General features: G+C 53.4%; 5 protein-coding genes across 5 annotated transcripts; 4 read left to right on the forward strand and 1 right to left on the reverse strand.

The window, feature by feature from the left end:
- Nucleotides 1-30: 30 nt before the first annotated feature.
- On the forward strand, nucleotides 31-6,694 carry PG985_009097 (glutamate synthase; the record flags this gene model as incomplete). Its single annotated transcript, XM_066828865.1, has 7 exons — nucleotides 31-155; nucleotides 217-270; nucleotides 336-376; nucleotides 432-1,103; nucleotides 1,164-3,403; nucleotides 3,460-5,298; nucleotides 5,369-6,694. 7 exons carry the CDS (start codon nucleotides 31-33, stop codon nucleotides 6,692-6,694), a joined length of 6,297 nt encoding a protein of 2,098 aa, XP_066683777.1.
- A 1,118-nt stretch (nucleotides 6,695-7,812) lies between these two features.
- On the forward strand, nucleotides 7,813-10,165 carry PG985_009098 (VTC domain-containing protein; the record flags this gene model as incomplete). The annotated part of the gene is made up of 2 exons (XM_066828866.1): nucleotides 7,813-8,443; nucleotides 8,505-10,165. The coding sequence occupies 2 exons, from the start codon at nucleotides 7,813-7,815 to the stop codon at nucleotides 10,163-10,165; spliced, it is 2,292 nt and encodes a 763-aa protein (XP_066683778.1).
- A 582-nt stretch (nucleotides 10,166-10,747) lies between these two features.
- Nucleotides 10,748-12,677, reverse strand: PG985_009099 (uncharacterized protein; the record flags this gene model as incomplete). Its single annotated transcript, XM_066828867.1, has 3 exons — nucleotides 10,748-11,821; nucleotides 11,893-12,462; nucleotides 12,534-12,677. The coding sequence occupies 3 exons, from the start codon at nucleotides 12,675-12,677 to the stop codon at nucleotides 10,748-10,750; spliced, it is 1,788 nt and encodes a 595-aa protein (XP_066683779.1).
- Nucleotides 12,678-15,457: 2,780 nt separating this feature from the next.
- Nucleotides 15,458-17,893, forward strand: PG985_009100 (uncharacterized protein; the record flags this gene model as incomplete). Its single annotated transcript, XM_066828868.1, has 3 exons — nucleotides 15,458-16,763; nucleotides 16,937-16,974; nucleotides 17,054-17,893. 3 exons carry the CDS (start codon nucleotides 15,458-15,460, stop codon nucleotides 17,891-17,893), a joined length of 2,184 nt encoding a protein of 727 aa, XP_066683780.1.
- Nucleotides 17,894-18,872: 979 nt separating this feature from the next.
- PG985_009101 (Nup93/Nic96-domain-containing protein) lies at nucleotides 18,873-22,212 on the forward strand (the record flags this gene model as incomplete). The annotated part of the gene is made up of 2 exons (XM_066828869.1): nucleotides 18,873-21,827; nucleotides 21,892-22,212. The coding sequence occupies 2 exons, from the start codon at nucleotides 18,873-18,875 to the stop codon at nucleotides 22,210-22,212; spliced, it is 3,276 nt and encodes a 1,091-aa protein (XP_066683781.1).
- Nucleotides 22,213-22,544: the final 332 nt, after the last annotated feature.

Here is a 22,544-nt window from a genome sequence, read left to right on the forward strand (position 1 = left end):
AATCCGGTATCTCCAGTCAAGCTGCCTAGCATGGGCCTACCTTCCGACTTCGACGACAGACAAACACACATTGACTCCGAGGCCGATGGCTATCACCCTTATGAATATCAAACGGAGAACAATGACTCGTGGGCTGGTGCCCTTCCTGTGAAGCAGTATGTCTCGCCCCTATATGGCTGTATGAACATGAACAAAGTACTGACTGCATTTTCACAGGGGTTTGTATGACCCTAGCTTAGAGAAGGATGCTTGTGGTGTTGGTTTTGCCTGGTACGCATTTGCTCGACTTGCTCCCCTCTCGGAAAGCCGCTGTAACATGGACTGACTCTGTATAGCCACATCAAGGGCAAGGCAAGCCACAAAATCGTCAGCGATGGTAAGTGGATTTTCCAATAGCTGGAACAAACTTTGCTAACAATATGCGATTGCAGCTCGGAACTTGCTGTGCAACATGACCCACCGTGGAGCGGTTGGCTCTGATGCTCGCGATGGTGATGGTGCTGGTGTCATGACGTCGATCCCTCACAGGTTCTTCATCAAGAACTTCCAGAATGAGCAAGGCATTAGGTTGCCTCCCCAGGGTCAATATGCTGTGGGAAACCTGTTCTTCAAGCCAGACGAGGAGACGCTGCAGGAGTCAAAGAGGCAGTTGGAAGACATTGCTGAATCCCTAGGCTTGAAAGTTCTTGGCTGGAGAGAACCCCCCGTAGACTCTACACTGCTTGGTCCTGCTGCGCGTTCTCGTGAACCCATCATCTTGCAACCCTTTGTGGTCCTCACCTCTGCTTACGGTGCTGAAAATGCCCCTGAAGTAACAGATGCGAAGCCGTTTGATGAGAGGCTCTTCGAGAGACAGCTCTATGTCTTGCGAAAGCGCGCCACTCACACCATTGGCCTTCACAACTGGTTTTATCTTTGCTCTTTGTCGAACAAGAATATTGTTTACAAGGGACAACTGGCACCAGTTCAGGTCTATCAATACTACCATGATCTGGTCAACGCCGACTACCAGGCACATTTCGCTCTAGTCCATTCTCGTTTCTCCACAAACACTTTCCCGTCGTGGGATCGTGCTCAACCTCTGCGATGGGCAGCGCACAACGGTAAGCAAAGCCTAGTTAGTTCTGGCCATAAAAGGATCTCATTGCTAACACACTAACCAGGTGAAATCAACACTTTGCGTGGAAACAAGAATTGGATGCGTGCCCGAGAGGGTGTTATGCAGTCCGATGTCTTTGGCGATGAGCTTGAGCACCTGTACCCCATTGTTGAGGACGGTGGCTCTGATTCTGCTGCCTTCGACAACGTATTGGAGCTGTTGACCATAAACGGTGTTCTGTCACTGCCGGAGGCTGTCATGTTGATGGTCCCCGAGGCTTGGCAGGGGAACACAGCTATGGACCCCAAGAAGGCAGCATTCTACGAGTGGGCTGCTTGCCAGATGGAGCCGTGGGATGGGCCGGCTCTTTTCACTTTTGCCGACGGCCGTTTCTGTGGTGCCAACCTGGACCGAAACGGTCTGCGTCCATGCCGTTACTATGTTATGGACGACGACCGCATCATCTGCGCTTCCGAAGTTGGTACCATACCCGTTGAGCCGGAGTCAGTCATCCAAAAGGGTCGCCTACAGCCTGGTCGTATGCTTTTGGTTGATACGCAAGCCGGCCGAATAATCGACGACTCAGAGCTCAAGGCTGCGGTCTCCAGCCGCCACGACTTCCGCTCCTGGCTTGACAACGAGCTTATCACTTTGCCCAAGATTCTTAGCAAGGTGTCCGAGACCATGGACGTGTCCCCAAAGCCTGACGAGTTTAAGCTTCAAGAAGATCCTCTTCTGCACGCTTTCGGCTATACTCACGAACAAGTCAGCCTTCTCCTGGCCCCTATGGCCTCAGACGAGAAGGAAGCTCTGGGGTCCATGGGTAACGATGCTCCTCTTGCCTGCCTGTCAAACGCTCCCCGCCTCCTCAGCGAGTACTTCCGTCAGCTATTCGCTCAGGTCACCAACCCTCCCATTGATCCTATTCGAGAGTCTATCGTCATGTCACTTGACTGCTACGTCGGCCCTCAGGGTAATCTGCTGGAAATGGATTCCTCTCAGTGCGGTCGGCTCCATCTGCCCAGTCCCATACTCTCCATCCCCGAGTTCAACTCGCTCATGAACATGCCCAAGCTGTACCCGGAGTGGACCGTCAAGACTATCGACCTTACTTTCCCTAAGTCGGAGGGCGTTGCAGGATATCTGAAGCACCTTGACCACATTTGCGACGAGACGACTGCCGCTATCGAGGGCAGGGACAAGATCATTGTGCTGTCTGACCGAAAGACTTCTGCTGATCGCGTCGCCGTCTCCAGTCTCCTCGCTTCCGGTATGGTCCACCATCACTTGGTCAGCAACAAGTGGCGTTCCATGGCCGCAATCGTACTCGAGACGGCCGAGGCTCGTGAAGTTCACCACATGTGCGTGCTTCTTGGCTATGGTGCTGACGCTATCAACCCTTATCTCTCCATGGAGTGCATCCTCAAGCTTAACAGAGAGGGTTTGATTCGCAAGAAGATGTCTGACGACAGTCTGATTGCCAACTACAAGCATTCCTGCGACGGTGGTATCCTCAAGGTCATGAGCAAGATGGGTATCTCAACCCTTGCCAGTTACAAAGGTGCTCAGATCTTTGAAGCCCTTGGCATTGATGACGAGGTTATCGAGCGCTGCTTCCGAGGTACCGCATCACGTATCAAGGGTGTCACATTCGAGCTGATCGCCGAGGATGCCTTCCGATTCCATGAAAGAGGCTTCAACTCCAGATACACCGTTGGTGTTAACGGCCTTCCAGAGTCTGGAGAGTATCATTGGCGCGATGGTGGCGAAGCTCACATCAACGATCCCACGTCCATGGCCAACATTCAGGATGCTGTGCGTACCAAGAACGACAAATCTTACGAGGCATACTCTCGGTCCGAATATGAGCAGATTAAGGCCTGTACCCTTCGTGGAATGCTTGACTTCAAGTTTGATGAATGCACCCCAATTCCCATCGACCAAGTCGAGCCATGGACCGAAATCGTTCGACGTTTCTGCACGGGTGCCATGTCTTATGGTTCAATTTCGATGGAGTCTCACTCCACTCTTGCCGTTGCCATGAACAGGCTGGGAGGTAAATCGAACACTGGTGAAGGTGGTGAGGACCCCGAGCGGTCCCAAGTCATGCCTAATGGCGACACAATGAGATCCTCCATCAAGCAAGTCGCTTCTGGGAGATTCGGTGTCACGTCTGCCTACTTGGCCGACTCTGACGAACTCCAAATCAAGATGGCACAAGGAGCGAAGCCTGGTGAGGGTGGTGAGCTGCCTGGCCACAAGGTCTCGAAATCCATCGCTCGCACCCGTCATTCGACCCCTGGTGTCGGTCTTATCTCGCCCCCCCCCACCACGACATCTACTCCATTGAGGATCTGAAGCAACTTATTTACGATCTGAAGTGCTCCAGCCCCCGATCTCGTGTCTCTGTCAAGCTTGTCTCGGAGACGGGTGTCGGTATCGTCGCTTCTGGTGTCGCGAAGGCCAAGGCTGACCACATTCTGATCTCTGGTCACGATGGTGGTACCGGAGCGTCCAGATGGACGGGTATCAAGTACGCTGGTCTTCCCTGGGAGCTGGGTCTCGCTGAGACTCACCAGACTCTCGTCTTGAACGATCTCCGTGGTCGTGTCGTTGTGCAGACAGATGGTCAGCTCCGCACCGGTCGTGATGTTGCCATCGCTTGTTTGCTTGGTGCAGAGGAGTGGGGCTTCGCTACGACTCCGTTGATTGCAATGGGTTGTATCATGATGCGCAAGTGTCACCTGAACACATGCCCTGTTGGAATTGCCACACAAGACCCAGAACTTCGAAAGAAGTTCACCGGTACCCCTGAGCATGTCATCAACTTCTTCTACTATGTGGCCAACGAGCTCCGAGCCATCATGGCCCAGCTTGGTTTCCGCACCATCAACGAAATGGTGGGCCACGTTGAGGTTCTCAAGACCCGTGATGAGTTGCGCACTGCTAAGACTTCCAACATTGACTTGTCGCTCATCTTGACCCCTGCTCACAAGCTGAGACCCGGCGTCGCTACCTTCAACGTGAGAAAGCAGGATCACCGACTCTACGTCCGCTTGGATAACAAGTTGATCTCGGAGGCCGAGTTGACTTTGGACAAGGGTCTTCCCTCAAGAATCGAGTGTGACATTGTCAACACTGACCGCGCCATGGGTACATCGCTCTCATACCAGATCTCCAAGAGATACGGCGAGGCTGGTCTCCCTCAGGATACTGTCCACGTCAACATTAAGGGATCCGCAGGCCAGTCTTTCGGTGCTTTCCTTGCCCCGGGTGTTACTTTGGAGCTGGAGGGAGATGCCAATGACTACGTCGGCAAGGGTCTTTCTGGTGGCCGACTCATTGTTTACCCCCCTCGATCGGCTGTGTTCAAGGCTGAGGAAAATGTCCTGATCGGAAACGTCTGTCTGTATGGTGCGACTCTCGGAACCTGCTTCTTCCGAGGTATTGCTGCTGAGAGATTTGCGGTCCGAAACTCAGGTGCCATTGCTGTTGTCGAAGGTGTTGGCGACCACGGCTGTGAGTACATGACTGGCGGTCGCGTTGTTATCCTGGGCGCCACTGGTCGTAACTTCGCTGCCGGTATGTCCGGTGGTATCGCCTACGTGCTCGACATCCACGGTGATTTCCATTCGAAGCTCAACATGGAGATGGTTGAGGCGTCTGAAGTCTCCGATCCCAGTGAGATTGCCTTCTTGAGAGGGCTCATTGAGGACCACCACCACTACACCGGATCAGAGCTTGCAGCTCGTATCCTGGTTGATTTCAACCGCGCTCTGCCGCGCTTCGTCAGGGTCTTGCCCATTGACTACAAGCGCGTGCTCGAGGAGGAGGCTGCTAAAGCCGCCGAGGCCAAGCGTGCTGAGTACAACCTTCCCATTGTTGCTGGTGTCCAGGCCAAGAAGGAGGACAAGCACAACAAGCTTCAGGATATGGAGGAAGCTGTTGGCGACAATGCCGCCGAGAAGAAGCGATCCCTCGTTCTCGACAAGACCAAGGGTTTCATGAAGTACCAACGGCGATCCGAGAAGTACCGCAGCAGCAAGACCCGAACCAAGGACTGGCAGGAGCTGTCTACTCGTCTTGACGAGGATGAGCTGAAGTATCAGTCGGCACGATGCATGGACTGTGGCGTACCGTTCTGCCAGTCAGATTCTGGATGCCCCATCTCCAACATCATTCCTAAATGGAACGAATTAGTTTTCCAGGCAAGTACCATGATGAATGCTGAAAGCATGTAGACACGATACTAACATATATTTCTTCCAGAACCAATGGCGGGAGGCATTGGACCGTCTCCTTATGACCAACAACTTCCCCGAGTTCACCGGTCGTGTCTGCCCCGCGCCTTGCGAAGGTGCTTGCGTCCTTGGTATCAACGAGGATCCCGTGGGCATCAAATCTATCGAGTGCGCCATCATTGACCGTGGCTTCGAGATGGGTTGGATGATTCCTCGGCCACCCGAGGTGCGGACTGGCAAGAACGTCGCCGTCGTTGGCTCTGGACCTGCTGGTCTTGCCTGCGCCGATCAACTGAACAAGGCCGGACACAGCGTTACCGTTTATGAGCGCGCCGACCGCCCCGGTGGTCTGCTTATGTACGGTATTCCCAACATGAAGCTCGACAAGCGTATCGTCAAGCGACGAACCGACTTCATGGCTTCCGAGGGTATTGTTTTCAAGACGGGAGTTGCAATTGGCGAGGACGTTACTCTGTTGGACCTCAAGGCTCAGAACGACGCTGTTGTCATTGCTACTGGTGCCACGGTCGCTCGAGACCTGCCCATCAAGGGCCGTGACCTTGAGGGTATCCATTTTGCCATGGAGTTCCTGCACAAGAACACCAAGTCTCTACTCGACTCTGAACTCCAGGATGGATCTTACCTGTCTGCCAAGGACAAGAACGTTGTTGTCATTGGTGGTGGTGATACCGGTAACGACTGCATTGGTACCTCGGTCCGCCACGGTGCCAAGTCGGTTATCAACTTCGAGCTTCTGCCTCAGCCTCCGCCGCAACGTGGCCGCGACAACCCCTGGCCCCAGTGGCCCCGTATCTACCGTGTTGACTACGGCCACAGCGAGGTCGCGCAGCACATGGGCAAGGACCCCCGTGAGTTCTGCATCATGTCTGAGGAGTTCGTTGACGACGGCAGCGGTCGCGTCAAGGGTATCAACACGATCCGCGTGGAGTGGACCAAGTCTGCATCCGGTGGTTGGGACATGAAGAAACTGGAGGACAGCAAGCAGTTCTTCCCCGCTGATCTGGTTCTCCTGTCTATGGGTTTCCTCGGACCGGAGGCTCGCGTCCTGGGTGATGACATCGAGAAGGATGGTCGCAAGAACGTCAAGACCCCGGCCGGCTCCTACGCCACCAACGTCGAGGGTGTGTTCGCGGCAGGTGACTGTCGCCGTGGACAGTCGCTGATTGTCTGGGGCATCAACGAGGGTAGACAAGCAGCCCGTGAGATCGATCTCTACCTGGAGAAGTGCACCAGCCTGCCCGTGACTGGTGGTATCGTTAAGCGCACTGCCCAGGAGACCTTCCAAGCCGTTCATGGTGACAACCAGAAGCCGACGGTGCAAGTCCAGGCTTGAGCACCAAGGGCAGAGTAGATGTACGCTTTTGTCAAGGATTAGAATTGGGGTGTTTGGAGCAAGGTCGGGCGACGCGAGACCAACACGTCTTCAACAGGATTGATTTATGATACCATTGGCAAAAGGGAGAGGCAAAAATGGCAGTGGGCCACGGCGAGCATGATGTTTTCGGTTGCATTTTCCCTCTACGTTCGTTTCGTTTGTTTCCACGATGCAGATCGAGCCACCATCCTGTATATAGTCATGGTTTAAGGTCATCAGTTCTTTATGGTACATGATAGTAAACGATAGTATATGAGTATTTTATATACCATCTGCAACGACTTCGCACCTCGTAGAATTTTTTTTTTTCTTCGCCCCTTCCAATTGAACACCGTTGATCAATGGCCGACATGCCAGTTTATTCAATCAGGGGTTATTTGGACTGTTGTCCGCCCTCTTACCGTGCCACTTAGAATAACATTGAGAGCAAGTCGGATTTTGGTCGAGGTGTCTCCAGAAGCATGCAGCAGTGCATCAAGCATGTCGATGGAGTAGGTTCGTGTACCTAGTTCGTTCGGCCCTGAGAGAGCTGCGCAGTTTTCCCGCCAGCATCGAGCACGTGTTGGTTGTTCGGCCTATTGATTGGTCAATTAGAGCGACAGGCAAGCTCGGGCAAATATGGGCGGCGCAGACGGCAGTAGCGAGATGTAGGATAGTGGGGGAGAAACATGGGTCGGATATGGAGACCTGTGACGAAACTTTAGCAACCGTTAGGCCATTGTAGGCCATTGCACGTTGCTTTGACGATCGAGGTCTTTTTCCCGCTTACCAGGGCCTACCAAGCTGTGGTCAATGTTTACATGGGATGTTACTTGGGGCTTGCAGAAAGCCTAACACCTCGTCTTTTTTTCTTTCTCTTCTTCAACAGCAACATCATACCTCAAAACATAATAATATTTATTCACTAGGCAACAAAACCATTTATTCATTCCCGAACCGTTCGATCCGATACTTTGCCCACCGCAGATCCCCGGACGGTGCAGTGCAGGGTCGGCTAGCTTCAATAGCCTTCATTTCTGCCGACTGTCTGTCTTACCTGTACATGATATACTGAGACCCGAACCCCCGACGGCACCATGCGTTTCGGAAAGACGCTGCAGCAGTCCGTATACTCGCCATGGAAGGCCCAGTATATGGACTACGCGAAGCTCAAGAACCTGCTTCGAGAAGACCGCAAGGATGACGACCAGGCCTGGACCGAGGAGGACGAGAACCAATTCTGCGATGAGATCTTCAACGTCCAGCTCGACAAGGTCGCCAAGTTCCAGGAGAAGGAGCTGGGCGCCCTTAAGGACCGCATCGAGGTCGCCTTCGACAAGCTCAAGGAAATGGCCCCGACCGACGACAAGCCCAAGAGCGACATCACCAACTCGAGACTTAAGGAGCTCAAGGCCGAGCTCGATTCCATTACCAACGAAGTCAAGGAGCTCAAGAAATACAGCAGCACCAACTACACCGGCTTCCTCAAGATTGTTAAGAAGCATGACCGCAAGCGCGGTGATCGCTACAAGGTGCGGCCTCTGATGAGGCTGACTCTGTCCAACCGTGGTCTCAACTCCGAGTCGGCCTACACCCCGCTCCTCAAGAAGCTGTCCACCATGTACTATATTATCGACTCCCATCTCGAAGAGGGAGAGCAGCTCCAGATTCCCGACTTCGAGCAACAGGAGGTCGTCCATAACGGCGAGAAATACACCGCCCAGAAGTGTAGGATTGCACTTTCAAGAACTCATCTGGAGTACCTGACGACTGACCTCTGCATCTATAGTTTGGATTCACCCCGACAACCTGCTCGAAGTAAAGGCCCTCATTGGGCGCCGCCTTCCTGCCCTCGTTTACAGCGACTCGTCCTCGAAGGAAGTTGACGGCAGCGATGACCCAAGTATCACTTCACTTTACTTCGATAACTCCAAGTTCGACCTCTACACTCGCAAGGTAGAGCGCCAGACCGATACTTCGTCTTTGCGACTCCGCTGGTATGGCCAATTAAGCACAAAGCCCGACATCCTTATAGAGCAGAAGATCATCCACGAAAACGGGAGCAGCGAGGAGAAGAAATTCAGCATCAAGGACAAGTACATCAAATCCTTCATTGATGGCCAGTATAAAATGGAGAAAACAGTTGAGAAGATGGAGCGTCAAGGCCAGGAGGCCGCGCAAGTGGAAGCCTTCCGTCAGGTTGCCGGAGACCTTCAAGACTTCGTCGTCAAGAACAAGCTTGAGCCGGCCGTTCGGGCAAACTACACTCGCGCTGCTTTCCAGAAGCCTTCCGACGACCGCGTGAGGGTCTCCATTGACTCCAATATCGCCTTTATTCGCGAAGATACTCTGGATAAGGATCGGCCTTGTCGCGATCCCCAACAATGGCACAGGACGGACATCGACAACAGCAATATGACCTATCCTTTTGCAAATATCAACCAGAGCGAGGTCTCCAAGTTTCCCTATTCCGTCCTGGAAATCAAGATCAGGGAGGATGCCAACCGCAAGAGGCCGGCATGGGTAGAGGATCTGATGGCTTCGCATCTGGTCCATTCCGCCCCTAGGTTTTCCAAGTTTGCTCATGGCGTGGCGTCCTTGTTCGAAGATTATGTGAACAATCTGCCATTCTGGCTTAGCGATCTGGAGACAGATATCCGCAAGGACCCCCACAAGGCCTTCGAGGAAGAGGAGCAGAGAAAGGCCCGCCGGGCTGAGAATGAGCAGGTGGTTGGCAGCTTTCTTGGGAAACAGGCCGGGTCAAGCTCGTACAAGCCCGCTGCCAGCTCGCCCATTGGAAAGTCATACATGTCGGAACGTGTTGCGGCCGAAGTTGCTGCAGCACGTCCTGCAAACGGAGCCCGTGACGAAAGCCAGGAAGAGGATACTGCCACGGAGGGAGACCGCAACTACGGCGGGACCTCGAGTTCTGTATTCCCCAGCTTTTCCATAGCCAGCTACGCCCGTTTCAAGCGGGACCGTGACCGTGCCAAGCTGCCCGAGGGTGTTGTCGAGCCCAAGACCTGGCTCAAGAACGCAGGCCCCTTGCAGATCGAGCCCAAGGTCTGGCTGGCCAATGAGCGTACATTCCTCAAGTGGCAGCACATCTGTATTCTGCTTGGAAGTCTCGCGGTCGGCCTTTACACGGCGGCCGGCGAGAATTTCCTGGCCGAGTGCATGGGCATTGCCTACATCGCCATCGCCGTCATGGCTGGCCTCTGGGGCTACTTCATGCTCCACCGCCGTCGCAACATGATTGTCGAGCGTTCAGGCAAGGACTTTGATAACTTGATCGGCCCCCTGTGCGTCAGTGTGGCGCTCATGATTGCCCTGGTTCTCAACTTTGTCTTCGCATACCGCGCCGCCTTTGCCAAGGCCCGCGGCGAGGATGACGGCGTCGCTGTTGGCGGTAATGCGACTATTCCTCAGTATGCCATGGGTGAGTTGTAACGAGAGTGCCATATCTGTACTTATTTGTTTGACTACTTCGCGCGAGGTGAGATGACGTACGGGTCGAGTTGCCTCATGGAGAAAACAGGACATCCTAATTGACATCCCCGGAGGGGTGAATAGGGGTAATTAGCTTGTACCATACCGAGTGCATTGAATGCCTTCATATAAATTGGTGTAAGGGCCAGAGACCATCAACGAATTGGGTCCGTTGAAAAATTGGATAGGCTAGATTGTTATATGAAAAATCACCCGCCGGATACATTATTTTTGATCGTATGAAACCAGCGACTGCGCGTATTGTGTGAGGCCGTGATAGCAATTCTCAAACGAAACGTATAGATTCGGCGCGCAAAGACTCTGGTATGCACGCGGGCTATGATGACTACTATGAGACGGAGTGATGATCACTCCGGATCCTATAAACTACAAACATGCAATATAGCTGCTGAAGACCATATCTCCCACCACACGGTTGCCTGGTAGATGATCTTGTGGCGCAGTTGGTTTTCTGCTCCAACTGACAAGCGGTTGGCATTATCCATATTGCGGAGGATGTCGTATCGCATACCAAACACCCTTCTATCTGTCACCTCCAAACTCGTCAATCCAAGCAGCTGTGGCCTTGTCGACCTTGCGGCGGTAGTCCTGCTGCGTGTGGCATTGCTCCAAGAAGACCTCGTACTTGGCGTCCAGCAGAGTCTTCTCGCCCTTGGACGTGCCGGGCTTAACGAGACGTCCGGGCTTGCTCATGCGGTCCATGATGGTCCAGAGGTTCTCGGTGGTGCCGTCGGCGTCGGCGCTCGCCGCCTTGGCCCCCAGCATGGCGGCGCCGTGGACCACCGCCGCGTGCACGTATCGCGGGATGAGGACCGGCATGTCGCACACCGTGGCAATCAGGTCCATGAGCATGTCGTTCTGGCATTGCGAGCCGGACATGAAGATGGAGGCAATGGAGTGTCCCGACTTGTTCATCGACTCGATGATCTGGCGCGTCTGGAGGGCAATGAATTCCATGGTGGCGTAGTAGTAGAGCGCGAGACCATCCACACTCGAGTCGGGACTCAAACCGATCACAGCACCCTTCATGTTGGGATCCGCAACGGGCGAGCGGTTGCCCCAGAGGTCTCCGTAGAAGAAGAAATGCCGTCCGAGGTAGGACACGGAGGGCGCGTTCGCCTTCTCCGCAAGTTCTCGGAGATGCAGGTTCAGATAGTCGTAGATATTGAGCTGCATTGCTTCTGCGAGGGGCTGGACCTGGGTGTGTGCGGGATGGGTCTCGATGACATGTCTCAGAAGCTCGCCTGTAGCCGACTGTCCGCCTTCAGCCATCCAGTAGTCCGGAAGCAGTACGTCTCGGTACGGGCCCCAGACGCCATTGACGAACACTGGCTTCTCCGACATGGCCAAATGGCAGGTCGATGTGCCAGCGACGGCAGCAAGTCTGGTGAAGGCCTGGGGAAGGTCGTTCGCGGGTAAGGACTCGTCGGACTGACCATATTCAGTATCGACTTTGGCACCAACAGTACCAATCCAACCGGCGTAAGCGTCGATCACACCACTTCCCACGGCAATACCGACAGGAAGTCCAAGCTCTCGGCTTGCCTTCTCAGACAGCGTCCCGACCAGTTCACCAGCGCTCAGGTACTTCCCATTCTGTATGAGCCAAAAGTGTCAGCGTTTTGTTCGTAAGGGGGAAATCTTGACTTGTAAGGAAATAGGCTCACCACCCCGTTGACTCCTCCCATGCGCTTGAAGTCCTCCTTCACCAAATCGCCCAAGCCAATGGTGTGGTAGAAATCTTCCTGCCAGCCCTTGACACTGCCGTCGACGCCAACGGGAACAAAGCCCTGCTTGCAGACGGTGCTGCAGAAGCTCCGTGTCTCGCTGCCGGTTGCCAAATGGGTCAGGGCATCTGCCAAGTCGTAGAACTTGCACCGGTCGAAGAGCTCGGGTGGCATGTTGTTCTTGAGCCACAGAACCTTGGGGATCTCCATCTCGATGCTCATCTTACCACCAACATAGCGCAACAGGTTGTGGCCGGTTGCGTTGATCTTCTCCGTCTCATCCACAGGTCGGTGGTCCAGCCAGAGAATGACGTTTCTGGCATTACCATCGTCTGCAAAGGTTGGTCCAGTAACCGTGACGGGCTCATCCGTATCATGAGAGAAGACCGCCAGTGAGCAAGTGGCGTCAAAGCCGATGCCCTTGATCGTGGCGGGATCAACATTGGATTGGTTGACGACTTTGTGCACGCATGAGCAGATGCAGGCCCAGATGTCGGTTGTGGATTGTTCCTGGTGGGATACAAGTGTCAGTAGCCATGGGTACCTTTTCTCTGGAAAGTCGAGGGCTCCTGTCGTCTTACATAATAGCCACCCTGGGGCTGCCAGAGCTTGATGGACTCCGAGGCTAGAGCCTTGATGTCTCCGGTACTATCGATGAGGCAGGCCCGGGCCGAGCCAGTACCTACATCGATACCGATGAAGTAATCCTGGACAAGGTGAATCATTTCAGGTTCCATTCTGTCTGATTTGTGCGAGGGTATGGTGGTAAAAGGTTTGGGGGGAAGGATGTGGGTTAGAAACGAGGGCGGGCAGCCCAAGCTTTTGTTTGATGGTTACGGTCAAGAGTGAGTGGTCAAGCAAACGTACATTGTTTTCAATGTGAATAACATTGCGCAGACTGCACGAGGCATTGGCTTCTGTCAGCAAGTGCCATCATCCCACGGTGAATACAAAACTAGCTTCGAGACACAAAACGCTGATCCATCCAGCACAGGGCTACGTACTCCATCGTGTGATCCGATGCCGGTAGTGCAGTACGCGAATACAACACCAGCTTTTCAGCTCAACGGTTGAGAGAGCCCGACAGGTGCGAGCAAGCGAACGAATAGCGGCGTGGCGGAAGCTGACTTGAGGGTGTTGCACGGGTCAAGCGTGGGTGGCTTGTCTTGATGACGGCCGAGTGTGTCTGCTTTTTCTCTCTTTCTCTCTCTGGCGCAAGGTAGGTACAGTACAGCAGGGTGGGCAGGGGCAGGCCAATCCGATCAGATCCGATCACTCAATAATGTAAGACAAGTATGCACCTCTGGAGCAAGAAAAGGAAGTCTGGTTGCACGAGGGGTTGCTCTCTATTTTGCTTTCTAGGTCACTTACATGGCTACCTTTTGGACCATACGTTGGCAGACAGGGCAAGCAGGCATATGGCCTCATGTCGGATGATCTCACCGGTGCTTCCAGCCGGGATCTCCATTGGATTACGCCCAAGACGGACAGTCTGGTCTCTGGCGATGATCACTCATCCAGCCAAGCAAGAGCAACAACTGGACAGAAGCGGCTGGCTAGAAGCTGGGCTACATGTCGATGTAGGTAGCTGGGAGTGGGGGGCGGCGGGGCATGTCTAAAGCCTGAGGGGCAAACCCCGGGGGACCCCAGGATTCTAACCGGTAGTGATTACCTCCCCATCTCACCATATGGGGGGTGGGGTAGCTTCCAATCGAGTCTTCCGATAGGGCTACCTCGAACTCTCCGTTGTGGAACGGTTGGGGGTTTCCCTCGTGCAAAGACCGTAGTCCGGCTTGACCGACTATCGTGACTTCTCGTGTTGTCTTGTTGTCTGCAGGGGAGCAAGAGCTGCCTGACCGCATTGGGTGCCGCATTACCCTGTACATCTGAACGACTTGTTGCCGTCTCTCACCTACATCCCGGGGGCTACTGCAAAGTGAGGCAAGGTGGGCAGGCCAGAGGTAGAGCCAGAGCTCATGTCTCGATTACCATGGCCCATGGGCTATGGCTCTTCGTTCAACGATTCTATTAAGAGTGTCCACCTCTTTTCACCCAAACAGCCAAGTGATCATCGTGAAGTTGACACGGAAATATCGTCATCATCAGACACCCCTACTTGTATATATATGTAGATGACCGTATAGTCCAGCCCTTCCTATGCTGCCAAGTTTGATAGTCAGTCAGGTATAGTAAGGATATGGTTGATCGTGGTGGGTCATCCGGGCTAGGATTTGGTGGCTAGACTCTTCTATGCGGATACGACGGATTCCACACCTGCGCTGTTGAAAGAGGTCGAGACTCTTGAGGGTGATTGCATGTATGGATGTCCGATGCATTGTCGCTTAAGCATCCCTCGCCCCCTCCCTCGTCTGGTAAGCCATGTGGTCATGAAAATACTTCACACTTCCTGCCCCGAACCGAGAGCGGGAAAGACGACACCACCATAGCCAACATGCTTGATCCAATCAGCGATTCTGCTTGGGCATAGCTGAAGACACAAATTGCAAGCACATGTAGTAGTATGGAGCCCCATGTGCAATTTTGGAACTAGGCATATAGAGCTAAAGCTGCAGCAGATATCAATGAAAGCACCTGACGTTGAGCTGCGTCCTGAGTGGTCGTCTTTGCCTTTATTCTGTTTGCTACGAATATTCGAAGAAAATTCGCGCGATGATATATAGCTCTTGCTACGTTTTCGCTACTATTGATACAGTTTCTACAACATCGAAGACTTGCTTGCCTTTTCAAGTGGGAGAAGCAAGCTAGAAACGGTAGCCAGTATCCACGCGAAAGTGCCCCCCTTCAATTCGGAGTTACAGGAGCTGCCTGCTGCCACTGCCGATTGTAAGTAGCATCCCTGCTTGGCAGCCGAGAAGGGACCATTTTGCCCTTGGTTGCCGTGGAAAGGTCGTTGGGCTCACTTTCTGGAAGCCCTTTGCGCCAAAGAGAGCAAGCACTGTGTCTTATTTCCGAAAGAGCCTCCTGGACCTCTCCAAAAGTTGCGGCAGATGGCGGCACTGGTTTCAGCATCATGCATCAGGCAAGTAGTCACTGGTGTCGACGACTTAGTGGTGGATTATCATAGCCTTCATTTCATGCATAATCTCTATTTCGGTTCGATCTTGACAACCTTCTGCACGGACAAACCCAAGCCCACGAGATAGGCCAGCAACTCAATCAGCCGGTTTGTTTTGATTAGATCGTCACTAGGCTTGGCCGCTTCAACAACCAAACATTAACGCCGTCCTCACCCATCTTGATGCTTTGCGACGTTTCACAGTGACATGAAGGCATCTGCGCCAGACACACTCGTGGGCGATTCTGATTTGCTGATTGATTGACCTTCACCCAAAGCCCATTATCGCCACAGCACTGAACGCGTATTTTTGACTCAGCCTCATCTGATTCAATGTATTGAAGAACCTCGGTAGATTTAACGCTCTATGCGCAAATCGTGCACCTCCACCCACCGTTCCCAAAGCGACATCAAGAGCTTCGATAGAAGATGAATGACGAGAAGAAAGGCCTCTGGGCGAGCCTTCGCCGATCGATGAGTAAGGCTCGGGCGCCTAGTGGGAGATTGGTTCGCATACAATTCTCATCATGCCATTTTGTATCTGCCACTGACGTGCATTTGCAGGCAAAGGAGCCACCAAGGCGGGTGAGTGAGGGAGATGCAGTGATACGCCGACGGCTGTCCAAAGATCCGGACGTGCCCAGCGCTCGTCGCAGGCCGCGCCGTGCGAACCCAAGGGACACCAAGGGGAAAGGCCGTGAAGATGCCAACGGCCACAGCTACGAGTCGTCTCCCCTCTCCGAATGGCCGCCGCCAGGAGTTTCCAGCCAAGAAGAGCTATCTCTTGGCCATGCCATGGAGTTGATCTCCAGAGGCGTCCCAGCCCACAAGGGACATAAGAGGCAAATCCCCCACCGGCCGGAGCAATACTACGCCCTTTACGCGACGACCGCCGGGAACAAGGGCGACGGCACCGATGCGGCGAATGCGCATGATTCGATGACGCAGCTGATGACGGTTCGCATTCAAGGCTCCAGTGCGCCGACTTACCCTTGGGACACTCTGGAGCAGCCCAGCTATGCGTTCGGCATTGGCAGCCGGCCAGGAACCATTACCCTAAACCAATGGGCATTCCTGTCCAGCATGATACCGCCCATTATGGAATTACGGGACCCGGGGATAAGCCCTCGAGAAGTCACCTTGGCCCAGATATTTGAGCGCCTGAAAGAGCTCGAAGTGGGACTTGAAGATGACAACGACCAACTGATGTACAGGAATCTGTACAAGCGGTTTCTAAAGGACCCGGACAAGGTCGTAAGCCCTCACAGATCGATGGACCGCCAAATCATGGACCTCATCATGGTCCTATCTCGTCCCGACTGGCTAGACTTCACCCTTCCCAAGAACCAAGTCGTCACCAAGTTCATTTTCGACAATAGCCCCGCGAACCACCCACAATACCTCAAGTTCTTCCACCAGTTGCTGTTGAGCCTCGAGTTAAATCTCCGGATAAATTCGAGCTTACACGACGACTGGGCCAAGTCGAAGCTGATGGAGCAGATCCCTCCTAAAATACAGTGGAACCTTGCCCTTTCCCGCAGATGGAAAGATAACGTCCGCATCGAGGAGTACGGCAACATGGCCGAGGAAGTGCGACTTCGTTTCAAGCTCAGAAAGCGTCAGGGGCGGATGCTGAAGCGGTTTGCGCAGATGATGAAGTGGCCGAATCTTGGCGACACTCTGGACGCTTTGAAGACCAGGGCCGTCGATGGAAGTGCGCTGGATATCAGTTCCCGTGAGTAGCATCCCCTTTCACTAAATCCCCATTTATCAACTGCCATCTACTGCTTCGAAGCTCCCGCCCCTCCCAAGTCCCGGTCGTGGGAAGCGGGCTTGCTAGTACAGCAATATAGTGGCACAGTTCTCAACTTGTACTCGTATCATGTTTGCTAACCTGACCCGATACAGACACAATGGCCTTCTTTAGCGGTCTAGTTTTGCCTGGCGTAAGTTGATCGCTCATCACCCATCTTGTCAAGATACCAAGCAACATTCGCAAGCAAATGCTGACCAAACTTGTTTTAGCCGACATTTCCATTTCTGATAATGAACTCATTGGTTGATATCGACCCCGACGAAGATACGGACTCGTTAGCGCTTCTGACCCATCTCCACCCGCATTGTGGCTTCCAGTACCGCAACAGCTATACATATTGGTCCTCCTCCTCGATTGTAGGGAAGGTCATCGCACCCACTTGTCTCGAGGTAGCAGGCTGGATTGGTCCAGCCCAACCTTGTGACGATCTAAGCTCGTCGCAGATTGCTCGGATCCGCTCAAGGCGGCCACGACACCGTATTACTGCGGAGGATGTAACTTCTATGAGCGAACGATCCGACCCTCTAGGCCCACCAGCAGAGGTGTTTCCGGTGAAGGAATACGAACTTCTGACCCCAGATATTGGTGATGATGTGGATGCGGTCCGAGTCAAGCTGTTGAGTCTCCACAGACTTCCGGAGCATCACCAAGATAGGGGCCCGAGGTGGTTTGATGCCTCCATCCAGTTTACGATTGATGGAACTCCCTGGCCGTTGAATCTTAACTACGACGTGTCGTTTATCAATGCTTGGCCCTGTTCGGAGGGACCACATCCTCTATTTTTTGATTACGTTTATACGCCCATGAAGGTGGATGAGATTATTCAACTTCAGGACTGGGGAAAGCTGGCCGGGCTCAACGAGCGGAGCGCGAACTCGACGCCGGTCGGAGGCAGCAAACCGTTCCGGCCCACGATTCCGGACGACGACGAAGAGAGGGTCCTGGTCGTAGAAGCATTTGGGGCCAAAGACAACGAGGTCTTGGCAAGAGCATGGTGTTCGCATTGGGGACACAGCGCTGTGGTGGCTGATATCAGCAAGACATGGTAAGTCTTCAATCCTTAACCCTTTTTTACCCCGAGAGGGTATGCTCTGCAGAAGCAGAAGCAGAAGCAGCAACAACAGCAATAGAAGCTAACGTTGGGTGGAAGCATGGCTTGTGCAATACGAGAGGCATATGCGGCAACCTTGACAGTGGTGATTCTCGTAGAAGACGCCTATGATGCTCATGAATGATGCGAGACTTGACGATGATATACCCAAAGAGCAGGTCGCTAGCAGGTGGCCTTGTAACTCGCTGACGCGATTCAATGAATTATACCCGACCTAATCACCACTGTGCTTGGTCACCTGGAATGTGTGCAGTTTTGCTTATAGTTGTTGCTTAAGATCCTGCTTCGTCTTGTTCCAGTTGGCTTTTGGGTGTATAGCATAAGGCAACTCGTGTGGTACCCGCTGGTTCGTTAGCTGCCAAAGGAAGTATTTACATGTTCTAATTTTTCACCTGGCCATGACAATCAATATGACCACAGGGTCATTATTATCCAGTGATCTCGACGGTTGCTATATCCAGGGAAACATCAAAGCTGATATCAGACATTTGTGTAGCTATGCCACTGCATGGTTCTTGAATACAGCATAGGTACTGCCTAATTCATAGAAGAAGAAATGAACTGATTCCACCACTTGACTAACAAAAAAGACCTTTGCTTTATGCGTGATGAGGACTGTCTTCAATCTTAGCAGCAGGAGGACAACATTCAGTAAAGTTGGAGGTTCCTATCGCGCTGGAATTAGGCGCGGACTACTGATACCTGGGGGAAGGTGCAGGAAAGAGCCGTTGCTCCACTAAAAGACCCACCCAAGCTACAGACCGTTCCCGACTTGTTGATTTCCATCCCAAATGTTTTCTCAGCTTCGCTAACAGGATTTCATCTGGTCAATAACAACACCAGCATCGCTTTGGCCTTGCTGTGACGGCTCGCTTGTGTATCTGCTCTAAGATAGCCAGACAGCTCCCTCATACAAAATGTCGGGCTTATTCGGGAACAAGCCCTCGCCGTTCGCCGCCTCTACTGCTCCCACGACCACGGGTAGCAATTTGTTTGGCTCGACCACGCCGGCGCAGCCAACGCAAAATGCGACCAACCCAATCGGCCAGACCCCCAAGCCAGGAGGTCTCTTCGGCGCTCTGAGTGGTACGACGAACCAACAGCAGCAATCGTCCCCCTTCGCGAACACGATGACAACTCAACCTCAAACAGGCGGCAGTGTCTTCGGTTCAACCCTGACAGCCCCGAACCAACCGACCAACCCATCGCCATTCGGCTCATTGGGGCTTTCCACGAACAACCAAGGAACCACAGGTCTGTTTGCTGCTTCACAGCAACAGTCAGGTGGCGATGCTTCCAATGCGCAATCGCAGGGCCCCACGACTGGCTATTTCGACAGTCTGCTAGCCAAGAGCAAGAAACAAGCCGCTGGCGAGACAGCCCTCGAGGACCTTCCCAGCCTCCAGCTTGGCTTGGGCGACTTGCGCCAGAAGCTCCGGAATCTTGGCCCACGTGCGCAGGACCCTCTCCAAAGTAACAGGGCTCAGTATATGTTGGCTGCCTCGGGTGTTGATCCAGGCGCAGCTGTGAAAGACCTGAACTACTTCGATATCCAAGCCGGTCGCGTCGAGAGACCGGTCTCCAACAATGGCCCCTCTGAGCTAGACGTCGACACATACCTTGCCAACCTACAGACCAAAACAACACTCAGCATGATCGCAGAGGGACTGGAGAGGTCAGCCAAGGAGTTCGATAATTTCCTCGAAGATAATATCACGATGGAATGGGATGCGCAGAGGAAGCGAATTTACGAGCACTTTGGAATTCAAACGAGAGATAGCGGCCCTGACAACAATGCTGGCGCGCCCAGGGAGTCCGTAGGAGGCTTCGGCCGCTCTCGACGAACCAAGGCCGCACGCTCAACCCCAACTGGCGACCGAGCTAGTACTTTGGGCAGATCAGTTCTACATAAGTCCGTTATTGGGACACCTAGCAAGATTGGTTCCCACCAACCCGAATTCACCGATGTGGAAAACCAATCTGGAAAGAATGCATCGATGGGTGGCTCTGCTTCCGTGGACGACCGGTTCTTGCGAGAGAAGCAGGGAAAGCTCGCCGACAAAGTTCGGGAGCTTAACCGACATCGACTGGAGCAAAGACCTTACCCCCTGCTCCACGAATTGAGCGACGTCGAGGGCAGGTCTGGTGACCGACACGCACAACAGGTTGTGGAGGCGTACCAGGCCGTAATCTCCATGGTCGGTGAGAACCCAGAAGCAGAGACGTTCACAAATAATGCCACCCCTAAAGAACGTCAATTTGCCAAGCTATACCTCGAAGGACAAAGCAACTCCCCACCAGCTGTGGAGATGCGAAAGAGGATTCTCAAGGGCGCCAATGAGTTTTTGGAGAACAAGTTCTTTACGGAAGTTGAGACGCTCATCACAAAATACCCTCGCGAAGCAAATCTTGGCGGCCGCCCTGATGTTGTAAGCAAGATCAAGGCGTACGTTCGCCTGCGCCATGCGCGCAGAGATCTGGTGCCAGACAACACCGAGCTTCAACAAGTCGGTGGCGAGTATATCTGGGCCCTGATTTTCTATCTCCTCCGATCCGGTCACGTCACTGAGGCGGCCGAGTATGTTAAGGCGAACTCGACGATATTCCGCACAATTGACCGCACCTTCTCGTCATACTTGCTTGAGTATGCGTCAAACGAAGACAGACGGCTGAGACGTCAACTACAAGAGCGTTGCAACAACGAATACACGCAACGAGCCCGCAACGCCCCTGAGAACAGCATCGACCCATTCCGCATGGCCTGTTACAAGATTATTGGCCGTTGCGAGATCAACAACCGGCAGCTCGAAGGATTGAACACGGAGATTAACGACTGGATATGGCTGCAATTCAATCTTGCTCGAGAATCCGACAAGACAGGAGATCTCCAGAGTGAATCCTTCACGCTGGTCGATCTGCAACAGACCATTCGCGAAATCGGCGCCAAGCACTTCCCCAAGACGCCAGCCGACGATACAAACGGCACATTTGGCATGTATTTCTTCCTGCAGGTCTTGTCAGGCCAATTCGAGCAGGCGATCCAGTACCTGTACCCCTTCTCTTACGTTGATGCCGTCCATTTTGCGATTGGTCTCGAATTCTACGGTCTCCTGCGGCCTGCCGATCCTTTTGCGAACCCTAACGACCTTGTTACTTTCAACACTCGAAACCAAGCTCAAGTCAGCTTTGGCAGGATGTTGGGCTACTACACGCGTGACTTCAGAGCAGCTGATGTCGGGTCAGCGGTTGACTACCTAGCATTGATGTGCCTTAATGCAGATCTAGATGGCGAGGCCGGAAGCCAGCAAGCCGAGCTGTGCCATCTTGCCCTTCGCGAGCTTATCCTTGAGACACGGGAGTTCAGCAAGTTGATTGGCGATATTCGACCCGATGGGCGTCGTATCGTCGGCTTGGTCGAAGAACGCGGCCCGCTTATTGGGCTTCGTGAAGAGGACGACTTCGTCAAAGCGGTTACGCTGCAAGCTGCCAGATATGCGGACGACAATGGGAGAACGACGGACGCGGTGCTCTTGTACCATCTCGCAGAAGACTACGACAGTGTGGTGACTATTGTGAGTCGGGCGCTGAGCGAGGCTATCTCGCTCGATATCGGCGAAGATCCGATGCGACTTCAACCAGTCAAGCCTCGAGCAGGTGGCAAAGAGGACGAGGTTCAGCCCGGCAGCAGTCTCAGCCTGGCCTCGATCGATGACCCAGTAGACCTCGCGAGGACCATGATGGGCATGTACGGAAAGGATGCCATGTTCTACACCAAGATCGAAGAACACAACCGAATCGCTTGCCATCTCCTGCTGCAGATGAGCGAAATCAAGGGCATGGTAGAAAGCGGCCAATGGCCAGAGAGTCTAGACGTGAGTGACATAACCTGAATTGGATTGCGAAGCGAACAGAGTTGGCTAACTAACTTGTCTACAGAGAATCCGAGTGCTGGAGATTCTTCCTCTGGACGCCATTGGCGACCCGGCTATCATCCGGCACTATGCGTCCAAGTTCTCTGGGTTATCTCAAAGCGTGTCGATGAATGTGCCGAACTTGCTGATGTGGACTTTGGCATGCTGCATGAAGCAGAAGGAGCGGCTTATGAGCGGACAGTACAGCGGCAACGAAGGCACGCGGCGAATGATGTATAACGGACTCAAGCAGATGACCATGGATTTGACGACGTACACGAGTCAGCTCAAGTACCGCTTCCCGCCTCACATCCACCAAGCACTGGCCAGAGCCTCGGCGGACTAGGTATTAGCCGGAGACTCGGAGCAGGAAGATCTGGAGGGATAACGAGAGAGAGAGAGAGAGGGCAGGTAATTCAGGCGTAGAAAGGCAAAAGAGAGAGAGACAAGAACAAAAAAAAAGCATTAGATTCCTTGGCCGTAGCAAAGCTGCATGATTTCCGAACAGAGATTTGACCAAACCCCATGAATATATCGTATCGCATCATGCTAGGCTGGCTTAGCTAGGTTAGTCGGGACGACGAAGCACAGGCTCACAGGCACAGGCACAGGGCCATCTACCCACTTAAAGTTAGCGTGACTCAGGCGCCGATCGATCTGGGTGGCCCCCCCGGTCGT

Source organism: Apiospora marii (genome assembly GCF_038362585.1).
Source record: "Apiospora marii strain CBS 49790 chromosome Unknown utg000005l_segment0_segment0, whole genome shotgun sequence".
Lineage (NCBI taxonomy): Eukaryota > Fungi > Ascomycota > Sordariomycetes > Amphisphaeriales > Apiosporaceae > Apiospora > Apiospora marii.